This window comes from Peromyscus eremicus, chromosome 9 (assembly GCF_949786415.1).
Source record: "Peromyscus eremicus chromosome 9, PerEre_H2_v1, whole genome shotgun sequence".
NCBI lineage: Eukaryota > Metazoa > Chordata > Mammalia > Rodentia > Cricetidae > Peromyscus > Peromyscus eremicus.
The window spans coordinates 65,437,549-65,457,040 of record NC_081425.1 but is presented as its reverse complement, the minus strand read 5'-3'; the positions used below and the strand labels follow the sequence as shown (position 1 = coordinate 65,457,040).

The following is a 19,492-nucleotide window of genomic DNA, read 5'->3' as shown; positions in this document are numbered from 1 at the left end:
CCTTTAATTACTCACAAGCTGGAGGCCAACCTGTCTCCATAGCGAGCTCTGAACCATCCAGAGCTAGACAGCGAAACCTTGTCTCAAAAAAAATTAATAAACTATACAAAACAAACCAGCAAACATCAGAATCCAGACACAGCCCATATGTAACTGGACAGAGGACAGGATAGTTAACACTTACGTTGTTAGCAAGAAGGCCCCATCACCACATCTCTCCAGAGCCTTTCGAGCAGGAGGTTTCGCTGCGAATTCTACAAAGCCTTTTCCTGTAGCTCTTCCACGATCATCCACAACCACAACAGCTTTCTCTACTGGACCAAACTGGGAAAATGCTTGCTCTAGAAGCTCATTGGAAACAACTGGAGAAAGGTTCTTAACCGTGAGAGCTGCTCCATGTGTAGCAAAGCGAATTCGGAGAGGTCTGCTCTTCAGTATGGTGCCATCCAGCTCTGCTTTTGCAATCTCAGCCAGTGTTCTGGATTCCTTTTTAAGAAGAAAAGTCATTTTTTAAAGTTGTATAACAACAACAAAAAAAAAATTAGACTAGGCTTGGCTCTAAGGATACTGGGTAACACTGGGAAACAGATAAAAGGTCTCTTTTATCTTTAACTTTGGCATCACATGCCTTTTACTAGGTTATTCAAAACACCATTGTAAATATTTTAAGCTTAAAAAAAAAAACACACACACACACACAACTCAGCCAGGGTATGTGTGTGTGTCTAGTTGCACACCTTTGATCCCAGCATTTGGGAGGCAGAGGCAGGCCAATCGCTGAGTTCAAGGCCAGTCTGGCTTACAAAATGAGTTCCAGGACAACCAGGGATACACAGAGAAACCTGTCTACAAAAAAAAAAAAAAAGAAAGAAAGAAAGAAAGAAAAGTTATTGTTGAGAATAAGTATCAGTTTCTAGAACTACCATGAAAATAATAATTCTTTATATACACCTCAATATTTTTGAGATTGGTCAATTGATTCATTTCTTTATGGGCTTTGTTTTTTTGAGTCTCCCTACAGAGTCTAGGCTGGCTTCAAAGCTGCCCCTTCTACCACCATCCCTGCTTCTACTTGTGAGTGCTGAGATACAAGCATGTACTACCATGCCTGGTTGATACAACATCAAATTCCCACTGCCAGCCTAATCCACATCATCTGCAAACACTAACATTAGGTCTTGTCGGGGCTTTTTTGTTTTTGTTGTTTTTTTTTTTTTTTTTTTTTTTTTCCCAAGACAGGGTCTGTGTATCCCTGTTATCCTGGAACTAACTCGCTCTGTAGGGCAGGCTGGCCTCAAACCCAGAGATCCACCTGCCTCTACCTCCTGAATGCTGGGATTCCATTAGCCACCACCACCTGGCTACACACTTCTTAACAGAAAGGCAAGAACTGTTACAGTCCACAAATTACTTGTTACTTGATTCTCAATGAGATCCTACCTCTCAAAACAAATGAACACTGGGCCAGTAAGATGATGCAACAGGTAAAGGCATTTGTCACCAAGCAAAATGACTGATATTTGATCCCCAGGACCCACAAAAGGTAGAACAGATTCCCAAAGGTGTTCTTTGACCTCCATATGTGTGCTACTACTGTAATTAATAAATAAATAAATAAATAAATAAATAAATAAATAAATCTAGCAAAAAAATAAAAGAGAGGGCTGGAGAGATGGCTCAGAGGTTCAGAGCACTGGCTGCTCTTCCAGAGGTCCTGAGTTCAATTCCCATGATGGCTCACAACTATCTATAATGAGATCTGGTGCCCTCTCCTGGCATGCAGGCATATATGCAGGCAGAATACTGTATACATAATAACTAAGTCTTTAAAAAATAATAATAATAGCCGGGCGTTGGTGGCGCACGACTTTAATCCCAGCACTCGGGAGGCAGAGCCAGGCTGATCTCTGTGAGTTCAAGGCCAGCCTGGGGTACCAAGTGAGTTCCAGGAAAAGGCGCAAAGCTACACAGAGAAACCCTGTCTCGAAAAACCAAAATAATAATGATGATGATGATGATGATGATGATGATGATGATGCTGGGCAGTGGAGAATGCCTTTAATTCCAGCACTTAAGAGGCAGAGCCAGGCAAATCTCTGTGAGTTCAAGGCTAGCCTGGTCTACAAAGTGAGTTCCAGGACAGGCTCCAAAGCTACATGGAGAAACCCTGTCTCAAAAATCCCCTCCAAAAAAAAACTGAAAGAGAGAAACTTCCTCCTACTCAGAGATTTCACACGTTTGGTACAAGATAAGTATATATAATGAATAAATGGTAAATTTAAAAGAAATGTTCTTCACTGTGCTCTGGAAATTCTCCAAGAAGGACCACCAAGAGCTTCTAATGTAAGATTTAATATAAGAAACATATCTACACAAGGAACATACTAGGAGGACAGGATGGAAGGGAAACTGTGGCCGGGATGTAAAATAAAATAAACTTATTTTTAAAAAAAGAAAAAAGCCGGGCAGTGGTGGCGCACGCCTTTAATCCCAGCACTCGGGAGGCAGAGCCAGGCAGATCTCTGTGAGTTCAAGGCCAGCCTGGTCTCCAAAGCGAGTTCCAGGAAAGGTGCAAAGCTACACAGAGAAACCCTGTTTCGAAAAAACAAACAAACAAACAAACAAACAAAACCGCAAATGAAGCCAATCTATTCAGAGATACCAAAACATTTGTACCTTGTCTTAGAGGTACATGTCTGTAATCTCCACTACTCAAGAGGCTGAAGCAAGAGGATCACAAATTTTATATATATATAGATATATATAGATATATATAGATATATATATCTATATATATCTATATATATCTATATATATCTGGGCTAGAGATGGTTCAATGTTAAACATGTATACTGTTCTTGCATAGGACCTAAGATCAGTTCCCATCACCTACACCAGAAAGTTCACGACCGCCTCTAACTTCAGCTCAAAGGAATCCAACTCTCTCTTTTGGATGCCATGGACACCTGCATTCACATACCCCCACATACATATACAAATAAACATAACTAAAAATAATAAATCTGGCAGTGCAGTGGTGGCTCATAGCTTTAATCTCAACATTCAGAAGGCAGAGGCAGGTGGATCTCTGAGTCTAAGGGCAGCCTGGTCTACAGAGTGAGTTCCAGGACAGCCATGACTACACAGGGAAACTGTGTCTTGAAAAACAATCAATCAATCAATAATTGATAATAAGTAATCTAAACTTTTTTTAGACAGCTGAGATATAGCTCAGTGGGAAAACACTTGCTTAGCATATGAGAAGGCCTCATTTCAATCTCCCAGCACCAAACACACACACACACACACACACACACACACACACACACACACACACGTCTTGCTTTTATCTTAATTCAACAGTACTAATAGCAGAAAACAAAAATATGTTTTAAAAAAAAAAAGCAAGTACTTTGTTATTCAATGTGTAATATAATCTAGCAGCACTAAATTAAAATGCTACGAGGGAATTGGAGACAGAGGGAACATGAGGAAAATCTCACACACACACACACACACACACACACACACACCGTACCCCAAAGACAGGGTTTCTCCATGTAATCTTGGTGCCTGTCCCGGCTCTCGCTCTGGGACCAGGCTGGCCTTGAACTCACAAGAGATCTGCCTGGCTTGCCTCCCGAGTGCTGGGATTAAAGGTGTGTGCCAACACCGTCTGGCCACAAGGAAAATTCTTGAAGACAATAATCATGTTCTCTACTTTTATATAAGGGTTTATATTAATCAGATATATTCATTCCACTTGTGAAAACTCACCAACTAATACACTTAAAACGTGTGTTTTTAGAGGCTAGGGATTAAGCTCAGTAGCAGAGTACTTACCTATACATGCAGAAGGCCCTCAGTTCAATCATCAAACACCAAAAACCAAATAAACAAAAAAGCCTTTCACTGTGTGTGCATACACATACATACAAGTATCCTACACAGAACTCTAGTTAATGGCAAGCAAGCTGGAATATTAAAGGTCATAAACTGGTGAAGAGATAATAGATATTAAAACTTTGGCAAACTTCATTTTAAAATCTACATGGTGAGTATGAGAACATTTGCAACTCTATCAAAATTTCTTTGTACTAAAAAGCTTGGGAGCAAAGGGAAATGTTAGGCAGTAAGAACATTAATGTGGGTTGGTAAGAACTCTAAAACTAAAGAATGTTTCCAGAGGGCAGCTCCTGTTTGGATTCACTGACCTATCCATGAAGTCACAAATTCTGTCATTTCATTTGGAGGAGGCCACCCGTGTCTCAATTTTACATCAAGTACATTTTTTTTTGTTTGTTTGTTTTTTTTTTTTGATATAGGGTCTCTCTACATAGCCCTAGCTGTCCTGGAACACAGTATGTAGACCATCCTGGCCTCAAACTCACAGAGATCCATCTGTCTCTGCCTCACGAGTGTTAATAATAACGCACCACCAAGAGCACACCTGGCCAAATCAAGTACATTTTTGCTTTTGGCAACTACATTTTTCACGTTTGGAACCAAATGTTTATGCAGAAAGGACATTTTAGTATCTTTTTTTTTTTTTTAAGATTTATTTATTTATTATGTATACAGTGTTCTGTCTGCATATGTCCCTGCAGGCCAGAAGAGGGCACCAGATCTCATTGTGGATGGTTGTGAGCCACCATGTGGTTGCTGGGAATTGAACTCAGAACCTCTGGAAGAGCAGTCAGTGCTCTTAACCGCTGAGCCATCTCTCCAGCCCCTTTAGTATCTTTTTTAAGTCCTGCTTACTGGAGCTGGGTGAAATGGCTCAGCAGGTAAAGGCTCATGCTTCCAAGCCAGACAACCTGAGTGTAATCCCCAGAACTCAGAAAGTAGAAGGAGAAAACCAACTCCCATAACCTGTATAGTTTTTTGTGTGTGTGTGTGCATGATTGTGCACACAATTTGTTTTTTAAATAAAGTAGAGGTAAAGGGCTGGAGAGATGGCTCAGTGGATAAAAGCACTGACATTCTTTCAGAGGACCTGGAATCAATTCCCAACACCGCTGAGGCAGCTCACAACTATCTAGGACTCCAGTCCCAGGGGAGTCTGACTCCCTCTTCTGGCCTCCATGGGCACTGCACACACATGATGCACAGACATACTCATACATTCAGGCACACCTTAAGACGTATAAACAAAACTGAAACCTAGGGTAAGGAGATGTTTGCTCATAGTTCCCCAGAAAATGTCATACAAGAGGACCCTCAGGAAATCAAGATCATCCTGCACTACAGGGTGAACTGGAAGCCAAGTTGATCTATACTGGTCCCTATCTCAAACAGAAATATAAAAGAAATTTGTGTATCAAAGATTACCAAATTAGCCAAGCGGCCAGTGGTGGTGTATGCCTTTAATCCCAGCCCTTGGAAGGCAGAAGTAGGCGGATCTCTGAGAGTTTAAGGCCAGCCTAGTCTACAGAAAGAGCTCCAAGACAGCAAGGATGGTTACACAGAGAAATGCTGTCTCAAAAAAATACAACCAAATTAAGGCTGGACATGACATCTTTAATCTCAATACTCTTGGGAGGGGAAGGAAGGCAGAGTTCTGTGTTTCAGGCTACACAGGGTTATATAGTGAGGCCCTGCCTCCAAAAATAAATATTACCAAATGCTATGAAAATTGATCAGCAGGTAAAGATACTTGCTTTCAAGCCTGACAACCTAAACTGTGTCCCTGGGACCCACATGGTGGAAGGAGAGAAATGTCTCCTGCAGGTTGTCCTCTCATGCCACATGTATGCTGTTGGGCGCACGTACACATACACAAACAAGCAAAAGAAACAAAACACTTTTTTTTTTCCGGAGCTGAGGACACTTTCTATAAAGTATTTCTAGGAGCTGGAGAGATGGCTCAGCAGTTAGGAGCACTTGTTGCTATTGCAGAGGATCTGGATTTGGTTCCCAGAACCTACATGATGGCTTGTACCATCTATAACGCCAGCTACAGGGGATCCAATGTCTTCTTCTGTCCTCTATAGCCACCAGGCACACACATGGTGGACACATACATGCAGGCAAACACAAACACACATAACATAAAAATAAAGTTGAAAATGATTAATACATTTTTAAAAGTACTTCTAGAGAGGGACATTGGTGACAACTATAATCTCAACACTATGAAGGCTGGCTACACACAACCCTGTCTCTCCTAAAGAGGTGAGGTGGGAAATATCTAGAAATACAAACCAGGCACAATTCCTATTGCTGTTTTATAGTCATTCTACCATCGATACTCATTAAGTCACTGCATACCAATATTTATATTCACATCTAGTACACAATTTTACATATGTATTCCAACTGAAAAATATACTTGAGCAACATTTAAAATTTATAATTTTACCTAATATTCACAGAATTCAGATTATACTGTAAAACTACCTAAAAAGTCAAATTTCTATAAGCTAACTCCTAGTTTTCAATGAACAGGTCTTCCTATTCCTACACAAAAAATATTGGGTGTCAGGTTTAAAAGAGTACATATATTGGGCCGGGCGGTGGTGGTGCACGCCTTTAATCCCAGCACTCGGGAGGCAGAGCCAGGCGAATTTCTGTGAGTTCGAGGCCAGCCTGGGCTACCAAGTGAGTTCCAGGAAAGGCGCAAAGCTACACAGAGAAACCCTGTCTCGAAAAAACAAAAACAAAAACAAAAAGAGTACATATTTCTTTTTTTTTTTTTTTCTTTTTTGAGGCAGGGTCTGTCTATTTAGTCCTGACTGTCCTGGAACTTGCTATGTAGACTATGCTAGCCTGGAACCCACAGAGATCCTCCTATCTCTGCCTCCACAGAGCTAGGATTAAAGGTGTGTGCCACCAAGCCCAGTTTTCAGGAATATGTCCTAAAAGAACAAAGAGCAGCCTGTTCATTTCCTTTTTTTTAAGACTTATTTATTTATGTATTTTATGAGTGTTCTAATCTGTATGTACCTCTGCATGCCAGAAGAGGGCATCGAATCCCATTATCCACAGTTATGAGCCACCATGTGGTTGCTGGAAATTAAATTCAGGACCTCTGGAGAAGCAGTTAGTGCTCTTAAATGGAGAGCCATCTCTCTAGCACCCATTTCCTACTTTATAATTCCAGAAATTATTCTTAAATGATATGAAGCCAGATATGTTGGCTTACAGCTGTAAACCCAGTGCCCAGGAGACTAAGGCAGGAGGACTGCCAGAAGATCAAGGCTAACTTAGGCTACATAATGAGTTACTGGCCAACCTGGGCTACAGAGTGAAACTCTACCTCAAAAATATATATAAATAGCCTGTTGTGGTGGTGCACACTTTTAATCCTTGACTCTCGGGTGGTAGAGGTAGGTGGGCCTGTGAGATTGATGCCAAGTTAGTCTATAGGGTAAGTCTATGCCAGCCAGAAGAGAAGTTGTTTCTCTTCACCTAAATGTATTTAGGGCTAGAGAGACAGCTCAATGGTTAATGTCACTGGTTGCTCTTCCAGAAGACCCTGGTTTAATTCCCAGCACCCACATGGCAGCTCACAACTGTCTGTAACTCCAGTCCCAGGGGATCCAATGCCTGCTTCAGGCATACATGCAGGCAAAACCCCATAAATAAAAAAATAATTAGCCGGGCAGTGGTGGCGCATGCCTTTAATCCCAGCACTCGGGAGGCAGAGCCAGGCGGATCTCTGTGAGTTCGAGGCCAGCATGGGCTACCAAGTGAGTTCCAGGAAAGGCGCAAAGCTACACAGAGAAACCCTGTCTTGAAAAACTAAATAAATAAATAAATAGATAGATAGATAGAAAAAATAATTAAATAAAATGATTTTAAGTAAATGTGTTTATATTTGCAGTATGTACTAAATATTTAACATTCTTTTTGTTTGTGTTTTGTTGTTGTTGTTTTGGTTTGGTTTGGTTTGTTTTTTTTTTTGAGACAGGCTTTCTCTGTGTAGCTTTGGAGCCTGTCCTGGAACTCATTCTATAGACCAGGCTAGCCATGAACTCACAGAGATCCGCCTGCCTCTGCCTCCTTAACATTAATTCTAAGAAAATTTTTGTGCCTCATTAGCATCTTGCATTTACCCTTCTCTTGAAGCCACTTACATATTCAAGTATCTGTCCTAAAAATGTAACAAATTATAATCAATTTTCTCTATATACTAAATCCACATCAAGAATAAAATTTTGAAGGTTGGGGCTGGAGAGATGGCTCAGCATTTAAGAGAACTGAGTGCTCTTCCAGAGGACCTGGGTTCAGTTCCCAGCACCCACCAGTTCCAGGGTATCCAACACCCATGGCAAAACACCAACGCACGCTAGTCTGAGATATATAACTGAGGCTGTTTCAAAAACAGATAACAACTTATACAAATTGCAATTACTATATCAGATATAAGCTGGGCAGTGGTGGTGCACACCTTTAATCCCAGCACTCGGGAGGCCTCGAGACAGGCAGATGTCTAAGTTCAAGGCCAGCAGGGTCTACAGAGTGACTTCCAGGACAGCCAGGGCTATAGAGAAACTGCCTCAAAAAAAAAAAAAAAATCAGATACAAAGATCTAACCATAAAAATAACAAAAAACACTTCTATGTTAAATATCAGTGTGGTAGTTTGAACAGGAGTGGGCTTCTGAAGCCTCAAAAGCCATTCATTCCCAGTTAGCTCTCTCTACCTTCTGCTTCTGGATCAAGGTGCAAGCTCTCAGCTACTGCTCCAGCACCACGCATGCCTGCCTGTTTGCTGCCATGCTCCTCACCATGATGGTCACAGACTCTAACCCTCTGGAACTGTGCTAACCTCTAGAACACATGATACAAATGCTATGGCATGCATGTATGCCCGCCCTCCCCATTACACACACAGTAATAATAAAAACCGCTTCAACAGATAACTAGGCATCATTTTTGCCTCACATATTGGAATTTAACTGTCCTTAAAGAAGGTGTCGGATAATATTCTAAAGCTAGGTTCAATCAAACACGGCGTAGCACCCCCATCCTTGCCCCCAGCTACTGCCACGAGTTTGCAGACCTGGGTGACTTAGGTGAGACAGCAGGCAGTGCAGAGAGAGGGAGAGGGCGCCTACTTGTTAAGATGCTGGGGATGGAACCTTGGGCCTTGAGCATCCTAGGCCGGAGTTCTGCCACAGAGCTACATCCCCTGTCCTTCAACGCACATCCCCTTGAAAGCGAAAGGATGATCTGGACCATTCTTTTAAGGAACAAGTCCGCTGCTGCTTACATTTCTCATCAAGTTCATCCCCAATTCACCTCGTGACAACACTATTTCCGTCTGGCAAGACCGTCAACCAGGACGCCGCCCGCCCTCCTGACCCCGCCCCCCTGCGGTACCCGGGCTCCCACAGCTACAAACCTGAGGCTAGCCGGGGACCGAAACGCTGTGGCGCCCTCACGCCAAGCCGCGGCCCCCGCAGCTTGCCCTTTTTTTTGTTTGTTTGTTTGGTTTCCTCGCGCCCTGCCGCAGACTCACCAGGCGAATGAAGCCGAAGCCGCGGTCGCGGTTGATGAAGACCTCGCTGGGCTCGCCGTAGCGCTCGAAGAGCCTCTTGAAGTCCTCCTCCGTAATGTCGGTGGGCAGGTTACCCACGAAGAGGCGGCAGCGCTGCGTGTACGTCTTCTCGCCCGGCTTGAGGAAACTCTTGATGTCGATGGTGAAGCCCATCTCCTCGTCCGGGTGCTCCTCCGAAGGCGCGGGTGGCGGCGCCTGCTCCCCGGCCAGCGTCAGCGCCATGGCCGCCGCGGCCACCGGCTCGCCCTCGCCGGCCGCCGACTCCAGGGCGCGAAGGCGAGCCGGGTTCTTCTCAATGCGTACTTGCTTCAGGTTTCCCCTTAACATCATCTTAGCCAGTTCGCCTCCGGTGCGGGTGCGGCCTAAGCGTCAGTGTACACACGTCCCCACATGTATCTATGGAAACGAAGCCAGGAAAGCCAGGTAAACGCGGGAGCCCTGCCTCCCCGCAATCACGCCCGCGGTGGCCGAACGCTCAAAATGGCGCTGCTTCCAACTGCAGTTGGAAGAGGAGACGCGGGCGAAGAGTCCCGCCCCTCCGCAACGCGCCTGCGCAAATCCGGCACTCGTGGACCGTTTGCAAGCCCGGCGCGTGCGCACATGGGGGCGAGCCGAGCGCCACGGTCCGCTCCCGGGGACCTTGCATCCTAAGAGAGTGGAGACTGTTGGGGGGAGGGGGAATTGTTGCTTTTTGCTTTTTGCAACTAGATGTATTTACATATCCTAGGCTGGCCTTGAACTTTCGGTCCTCCGGCCTCTGACCCGGGACACCCAGGTCAGACACAGAATGTAAGGAACAAATTATACCTGTGCAGTACTGTGTGAAAAATACAATAATTTAGGGAATGTATTTACCCTTTTAAACATTATGGTAAGTATCACTGAGTGGGAAAATGGAAACTTGCATGTTTTCAGCACTGGGTAGACTAGGGAAGAAGGATATGGAGTTCAAGGTCAACTTGGGCTACACAGCAAAGTGGTATTAAAAAGAATTTTTTTTTTTTTAAATCGCCTTCTTATATTTTTCTCTGTATAGCCCTGGCTGTCTTTCCCTCTTTAGACCAGGCTGGCCTCGAACTCAGAGATCCACCTGCCTGTGCTGGGATTAAAGGCATGGACCACCATGCGTGACAAAATTTATATATTTTATAAACAACATTTAATAAAACAGTATTTCCAGCTGGGTAGTGGTGGTACAGTCCTTTAATCCCAGCACTTGGGAGGCAGAGGCAGGCAGATCTCTGTTAGTTCGAGGCCAGCCTGGTCTACAAAGCAAGGTCCAGGACAGGCTCCAAAGCTACAGAGAAACCCTGTCTCAAAAAAAAAAAATATGTATATATATATATATATATGGCAGATGCATCTCTGAGTTCAAAGCTAGCCTGGTCTATGGAGCAAGTTCTAGGACCGCCAAGGTTACACAGAGAAACCCTGTATCAAAAAACAGAACAAAAACAAAATTAGTATAATCAGACCATGAATTTCTGTAGACCACAGACTTAAGTATCACAAACTCATTCTGTAAGGATTCAAGGAGCAAAACTTGAAGATTTGTGAGCAGTTCCGAATCTCTCAACTCAACATATAGTTTCTGGCACATACAAGGTGAATCCTCGAAGACAGTGAAAAGCAACTAAACTCACATGCTACTCTACAAGGAGTTCAGCAGTTTCTCATTAAAGTCAGTATTTTTTTACAATAGGAAACTCAAGAGCTGGAGAGGTAGCTCAGTGATTAAGAGCACCAGCTGTTCTTTCGGGGAGAACCTGGCTTCCAACCCCCACATGGCTGCTCACAATCCAGTTACATGGATCTGACACCAGGTCCTGAGCACCAGGCGTACACATGGTACACATGGTACACATACATACAGGAAAAACATTCATACTAACATAAAAGTTTTTCTTTTAATTAGTAAAAATATGAAGCCTATTCTTGTATTATTATTTATTAATTAAATACATTTATTCCTTTGGACCACAGTTTCCCCTCCTTCCTATCCTCCCAGTCCCTCCTCTCACCTTTCCCCCAAAACCTATTCTTAAATATTTATCCAAGGGGCTGGAGAGATGGCTCAGCAGTTAAGAGCACTGACTGTTCTTCCAGAGGACCTGGGTTCAGTTCCCAGCACCCACATGGCAGTTACAACTGTCTGTAACTCCAAGATCTGACGCCCTCACACAGACATATATGCAAGCAAGACACCAATGCACATTAAATAAATAAAAAATAAAATTTAAAAAAATAAAAAAGGATCATTAAAAAATATTTATCCAAGTAAAATAAAAATCATGTTCATACAAAATCTTTTATGCAAATTTTCTTAGGAGCTTTACTTGTTTGTGGCAGGTTCTGTGTACCTAAGAGTGACCTTGAAATCCTGACCTTATGTCTTCAGCTTTCACGTGCTGAGGTCATGAATGTGCATCACCATAGCAAGCTGCAGAGGGTGAGGAGGTGCTCGGACTTCATTTGAAGTCAACAAAAACTGGAAACAAAGCCTTGCACTGGTGAGGGGATAAAGTATTGTATTTGGTGGTGTGGTTTTTGTTCTCATTTTGTTGTTTTGTTTTGAGACAGTCTCACTAAGTAGCCCTGGCTGTTCTGGAACTTGCTATGTAGACCAACCTGGCCTGGAACTCAGTGAGATACCTGCCTTTGCTACCCAACTGCTGGTAACAGAAACAGAGACACTTTATTGAGAAATAAAGTCACCAGATGGTGGTGGCGCATGCCTTTAGTCCCAGCACTTAGGAGTCAGAGACAGGTGGATCTCTGTGAGTTCAGGGCCAGCCTGGTTTACAGAGCTAGTTCCAGGACAGCCATGGTTACACAGAGAAACTCTGTCTCAAAACATCAAAAGAAAAGGAAAAAGAAAAGGGCATTCCCAAAGATGGGAGTGAGCTTGAGAACAGGAAAGGCACATGCTCAGAAGCCTAAATAGCATAAACTGTGGTGAAATACTACTCAGAAATAAACTGCTAGGACAATTAGCACAGTGACTCAAGAAGCTTCATACTAGATGGGTGTAGTGGCACACACCTTTGATCCCAGCACTAGGAGACAGAGGCAGGTGAATCACTGTCAGTTCCTGGCCAGCAAGGACTAAAACAGACTGTTAATCCCACCAATCAGGAATAAGACCACTACCACAGTTTAAAACCAAATACTAGCCAGGTGGATGGGCAATGGCCAGGTCCATACCCAAGTTCCTGGGAAATAGGCCCTGAATCAAGTATGGCAAGGTCTTAAGAAAGAAAACCCATTATTCATTGCATTTTCCATTAGGTCCAATCAGGGGCAAACATACATCCTGACATATTTCCTGCTCCTAAACTCCCGCCCACATGTGATCAAGCACATCCTGTGCAGATGGGTCAAACAAACTTGTTTAGGGGAGTGAAAACAGGTGGCTTGTTATCTCTCATAAACAATAGCCTCCAGCATTTCAGGAACTATCTGTCCTTGAGCAAGGAGCTTGCAGATCAGAGGCATTGTTGTTTCATGGTTTTCTAAGGCATAGTAATTAAAACTTGAAATGTAACTTTGGCTCTCACGTGATGAAACTGTCTAGTGGTAGTGACTATACAACTATCAAAACAATGCTTGTCAAAACTGACAGAATTGTATACTGGAATTTTAAATTACGAGTCAATTCAGGCTTGGTGGCTCACAGATGTCAACAATGTTAGGATTCTGCCACTCCAGCTATATGACCAAGCACGTGCAGTTCAGTAGCTAAGTAAGGAGTCTTACTTCTTACATCATCAGTGTGCTGCGTGATTGTGCAAACGCGTGCAGTGGTCGCGCAAATGCGCATACATGGCGTAGCTCCGTAAGCCCACCTGTGCAGGGGAATCCTTAAAAAGCTGGACACAGACTCCTCCCCTCTCTTCTGCTCTCTCCTCCTCCCCCTCCTCTCTCCTGGGTTTTGTCGTGCCTCTGACCTTTCCTCACATGGAAACCAGTGCCACTTATTTTTTAAAACCAACAATCAAAGCACTAGGAAGGCTGAGGTAAGAGGACTGTTGAGACCAGCCTGGGCTGCATAGTGAGTTATAGGTCAGCTTAGGCTGCAAATTAGACCCTATCTCAAAAACAAATGAGCTGGAGATGGAGACATGGTGCAGTGGTTTAGAGCACAGGTTGCTCTTCCAGAGGACCCAGGTTCAATTCCCAGCACCAACATGGCAGCTCACAACTGTCTGTAACACCAGTTCCAGGGAATCTGACATTTTCACACACTCACATATATGCAGATGAAACATCAATGCACATAAAATAAAAATTTAAAAAAAAAATGGGGCTGGAGAGATGGCTCATCATTAAGAGCACTGACTGTTCTTCCATGGTTCAATTCCCTGCACCCAAATGGTGGGGGGGAGGGGCCAAAACAGCTTGACCACACAGCTGCCATGACAGGCTTAGAGGCCCAGACACAGCTGGCAGGCAATACCTGGACCTAGGAAAAGCCATATGCTGACCCCACCCAGGGGGCCTGCAGCTAAGGGGAAATACCTGACATTTCAAACATTCCCTATACCCCTAGACAAATGTCAGCCAATCAGGGTCCTGAACCCTGGAAATCCCCTCACCCCAACCTCTGTTATGATAAAAAACCCCACCCTGTCTGGGCTCTGGGCTCTCTGCTCTCACTGCTGCATCGAACAGAGAGCCCAAGCTCCGAGCTTGAAAATAAAGGCTCTCTGCTTTTACTTATGGGATTTGGTCTCTGTGGTAGTCTTTTGGGGGTCCCTGAGATCTGGGCATAACAATGACAGCTCACAGCTGTCTGTAACTCCAAGATTTGATACTCTCACACAGACATATATGCAGGCGAGACCCCAGCACATAAAATAAAAATAAATTAAAAAAGAAAAGAAGGGGCTGGAGAGATGGCTCAGAGGTTAAGAGCACTGACTGCTCTTCCAGAGGTCCTGAGTTCAATTCCCAGCAACCACATGGTGGCTCACAACCATCTGTAATGAGATCTGGTGCCTCTTCTGGCCTGCAGTCACATATGCTATATACATAATAAATAAATCTTTTAAAAAAAAAGAAAAGAAAAGAAAAAAATTAACCAAAAAGATATATGCTATCCAAAAAATAAAATGGCATCAAGACTAATTAATCACTTATTTATTTCCCTTAGCCACTATCCAAATTTGAACCTCCCAGAGTCTAACCTCAAGAGTTCTCTACATGCCTCAATCCGATCCAGTTTCCTCCACCCCTTCCAGTTGCTCCAAAACCTTCAGAGAACTGAGTCTTTAGAAACTGTCAACAAAATCCTCCAGCCTTAATTCTTCCTGTCTGTCTGCCTTCCTGCTTTAAATACAGCTCATTTCCTCTGAGGACTGCTGTTCCTATGACTCTCTCTATCAACTGCCTGGTGGGATTATAGATTACACATCTGTAATCAGCATTTGAGAGGCTGACTGAGTCAGGAGGGTGAAACACGTGCAGCCAACATAGAGGACAAACAAAGTCCCCACTCAGGCTGGGCTCTAGAATAAATTAGCCAGGCAGTGGTGGCACAGCCTTTAATCCCAGTACTGGGAAGACAGAGGCAGGTAATCTGTGAGTTCAAGACCAGCCTTCATCTCTCAACTCTAAGACCATTTGTTTCCTTCTTCCTTTGACAAAAATCCTAACTCATAAAAGCTCATTCCAAGACTGGTAGTAGTGGCAAACGCCTTTAATGTTAGCATTTACCATTGCCTGGCCGGCCCCTTGGGGACCTAGCCAGTAAGCAGGCAGTACTTTGGTCCGCTCAGGGTCCTGACTGGTCATCCTATGTAGCCCATTTGTTCACGTGCTAAGCCCGCTTTAAGCGGTGGGCTCTGCCCACCTTTCCCTCTCTCCCCCCAGGAGGCCGCATCTGCACCCTCCTCTCTTCCCGCTTTCTGTCTCTTCTCGCCCTCTCTCCTCCTCCCTCATTCCTTCCTCTCCTCAGCCTCCAGAAGCACACTCTGCGTTCCTTCTTCCCTTCCCTAAATAAAGTCCTCTATGTGAGCGCTGTCTGCATGGTGGGAGTGACTTTCAGACCTGCCCCTCGGGCGGTCGCCTGCCGTTTCTAAATACAATATTTAATCCCAGCACTTGGAAGGCAGAGGCAGGTGGATCTCTGAGCTCAAGGCCAGCCTGGTCTACAGAGCGAGTTCCAGGACAGCCCCGGCTACACAGAGAACCTCTGTCTTGAAATAAAACCAAACGAGGACATATTATCACATTAGCACAAGAATTGGCCTACTTCCACGTGGAACTACCCACTCTTCTCTTCTATCCCACTGGATAAACTGCCAAAGCTTTTCTCTAAGGCTCCTCGTATCATCCTCTTGTCTTTTTGTTTCAACAGTTAATCTGTCTGATCTTTTGAAATGATCAATTTCTTGATCTGTTCTGGTGTATTGTGCACGTAGATGGCAAATAAACATGTCAAGCTTAATGTGTCTAGGGCTGGGCATGACAGTGAGTGCCTGTAACCCCAGAATTTGGGAATGGGGGGTAGAAGAATCAATTCAAAGTCATCTTCTGCTTCCTGGCAAGTTCAAGGACCAAGACCCTGTCTCAAATAAACACCCTAAACCCCCACAAAACATCATGTTCAGACCAAGGCTCTTAGCTCTCCCCACAGTAAGCTCACCCAGTCCTTTCTATTTGAGGAAGGCCCTGTCTTTCATCCACATCATGAAACCAACACTCAACTGAAGCCTTTCTTACCACATCCTCAGTATCCAACCAGCAAATATTTTTGGTTCTGTTTTGAAAAGATATCCAAGGTTAGAGAGATGGCTCGTGATTAAGAACACTTACTGCTCTTGCAGAGGACCCAGTTTGGATTTCAGCCCCAACAAGGTGGCTGACAAGCACCCAAACCTCCAGTTCCAGGGAATCAGAAGCTCTCTTCTGCCTCCTTGGGCAACTGCACACATATTGTGCATATAAACATTTGCAGGTACACACAAATACACATAATGTTATTTAATAAGATAGCCCATACACAAATGTTCTATGCTAACTCATCATCTGCTAAATGCTAATTATTATCTAATAATGACCATGGTTGTCTTAGTCAGGGTTTCTGTTGCTGTAAGGAGACACCATGATCATGTCAACTCTTAAAAAGAAAAACTTTTAATGGAGTGGCTTACAGTTTCAGAGGTTTAGTCCATTATCACAGTGGGCAACATGGCATTGTGCAGTCAGACATGGTGCTGGAGAAGGAGCTGAGAGTTCCACATCTTTTTTTTTTTTTTTTTAGATTTATTTATTTATTATGTAGACCACATTCTGCCTCCATGTATCCTTGCATGCCAGAAGAGGGCACCAGATCTCATTATAGATGGCTGTGAGCCACCATGTGGGTGCTGGGAATTGAACTCAGGACCTCTGGAAGAGCAGTCAATGCTCTTAACCTCTGAGCCATCTCTCCAGCCCCTTTTTTGTTTGTTTGTTTGTTTGTTTGTTTGTTTGTTTGTTTTTCAAGACACGGTTTCTCTAGTGTAGTTTTGCACCTTTCCTGGAACTCACTCTATCCCAGGTTAGCCTCGAACTCACAGAGATCCACCTGGCTCTGCCTCCCGAGTGCTGGGATTACAGGCGTGCGCCACCACTGCCTGGCTGAGTTCCACATCTTGATCCACAAGCAACAGGAAGTGAACTGAATGTCACACTGAACAAAGCTTGAGCAAAGGAGACCTGAAAGCCCACCCCCACAATGACACATTTCCTCCTACAAGGCTACACCTACCCCAACAAAGCCACACCTCCTAATAATGCCACTATTTGTGAGCTTACGAGTGTCAATTACATTCAAACGACCATATATCTAGTTCTACTTTTGCCTTATGAGGCAACACATTTGTTCAAAATTACTAACTCCATTACATCAGAATGTGACTTTATTTGGAAAGAGGGTCTCTAAAGAGACAATTATGATTAAATAAAATCAAAAGGATGGAAGCAAAATTAACACAGCTAATGTCAATATTCAATATGAGGAGAAAAGATTATGGCACACCTAAAAGCCATGGAAAAGTCAGAGAAAACAGCCAATAAAGGTCTCAGAGTGAAACAACTCTGCTCACACCCTCTTCCTGCACTCTAAGCTTCCAGCACTGAGGAGATGTATTTCTATTGTTTAAACCACTAAGTGTTGTACCTTTGAAAATTGTTTGTTTTTATGTGTGTGAGTGTTTAGGCTGCATATGTGTCTATGCACCACTTGTGTGCCTGGTTCCCAGGAGGACAGGAGAGGATATCAGATCTGTGGGAGTCTGTGGGAGTCCAGCTCCAACCTGCTCCCACCTATCGAAGGGTTCTTGGGTGGAGGAGAGAAGAACGAAGAAATATTAGGTAGAAAGATAGACCTAGACGATGAGGAGAAAGACAGAGACATGGGATAGCTTCAGGGGGGCAGTGGATCAATACCCAGTCACCCAGAAATTTATTCAAAAGGGCTTCTTATAATATGCCAAAGGGAGAGGCGAAAGACCTCCCCCTTGCATGATCAAAGCACACCATACAGTCAAGTGTAGACCCTTCCAAACAACTGATAAACACACCTGTGGCCAAATTATCTCCTTATGCAGCCCCGCTGGATAAAGCAAGCTCAGATTCTCTGACCTTGAGTAAGACCTTAATAGCCTCTGAGGGGTCCCACACAGATCCCCTGGAACTGGAGTTACAGACAGTTGTGAGCAGCCAGTGCTCTTAACCACTGAGACGTCTCTCTAGCCCAAATCCCTGGTACCTTTAAAACAACAACAAATTGTATTGATTTAGAAGCATTCAGAACATCAACAAAACAGCTGCATTTTTTTTACACTTACAGAGTGGTATTCAGTTAACAGGCAATAATAATTTTTATATAAACTGAATCATAGACAACTGAACAAGGGAAAACTAAACCCTACGGTCTCCATATGTAAAGAACCTGCTATAATCTCTATGCCAGTTTACAACCCTCAGACTGTACCAAGCTACGCTAGTGGTACAGTTAGTTAATAGGACAGAGCTATTTAAAGACTTGTCCAGTGGTGTGTTAACAATACAAAAAAGACAATGTATAATTTAAAAACCAATCTCACACAGTCTTACATTTCAATGTGTTTTTTTTTTTTCTTTAAAGAGGTGAGTTGTGGGGCTGGAGAGACGGCTTGGTGGTTAAGAACGCTGACTGCTCTTCTAAAGGACCCAGGTTCAATTCCTAGGCTCTACATTTACAACTGTAACTCCAGTTTCAGGGGATTCAACACCCTCACATAGACATACATGCAGACAAATCACCAATGCATATAAAAATAAAAATAAATAATTTTAAAAAAGGGATGAGTTATGAAGGGGGGTTCTTAAATGCTTTACAGACAAGAAAAAAAAACCTGCTAGAACCAACTTATGTATTTATTTTTATTTTATTTTACTTTTATTGTTGTTGTTATTGTTTGAGACAGGGTTTCTCTTGTGTAACAGCTCTGGCTATCCTGGGACTCTATAGACCAGGCTGGCCTTGAACTCACAGAGATCTGCCTACCTCTGTTTCCTGAGTGCTGGGATTAAAAGCGTGCACCACCACTGCCCAGCCTTGCTAGAACCAACTTATTCATCATCATTTTTCTTTTTCTTTCTTTTTTTTTTATCCTGGAACTCACTCTGTATACCAGACTGGCCTTGAACTCACAGAGATCAGCCTGCCTCTGCCTCCTGAGTGCTGGAATTAAAGGCATGTGCCACCATCACCCAACTATCATCTCCTTCTTCATCTTCTTCCTCATCCTCTTTGTCCTCCTCTTCATTTTCTTGCTCTTGGCAGCTCTGACAACCCCCTTTTTTTCTCTGCATCAGGTTTCCCTTTAGCTCTATAGGCAGCTACATTCTTTTCATATTTTCCCTTTAGCCTACCAGCCTTCTTATCCTTAGGCGGCTTGTTATCTGCAGCAGTGTTGTTAGGCTGTTAGGTTAGCACCTATATTGTTAGGTGACAAAA

The 19,492-nt window shown here is 43.6% G+C and overlaps 1 protein-coding gene across 3 annotated transcripts in view; it reads right to left on the bottom strand.

Moving 5' to 3' along the window:
• The window catches only part of Pspc1 (paraspeckle component 1), a 93,168-nt gene extending 83,142 nt beyond the window's left edge, over positions 1 to 10,026 (bottom strand). For all 3 annotated transcript variants that reach the window (XR_009381246.1, XR_009381247.1, XM_059273580.1), the window contains exons 1-2: positions 9,466 to 10,026; positions 185 to 486 (exon numbers count right to left, since the gene is read on the bottom strand). Coding sequence is in view for 1 of the 3 variants with exons in the window: in XM_059273580.1 (XP_059129563.1) it covers positions 185 to 486; positions 9,466 to 9,834 (671 nt within the window). In the remaining 2 variants the exon portion in view is untranslated. The remainder of the gene's footprint in view (positions 1 to 184; positions 487 to 9,465) is intronic.
• Positions 10,027 to 19,492: the final 9,466 nt, after the last annotated feature.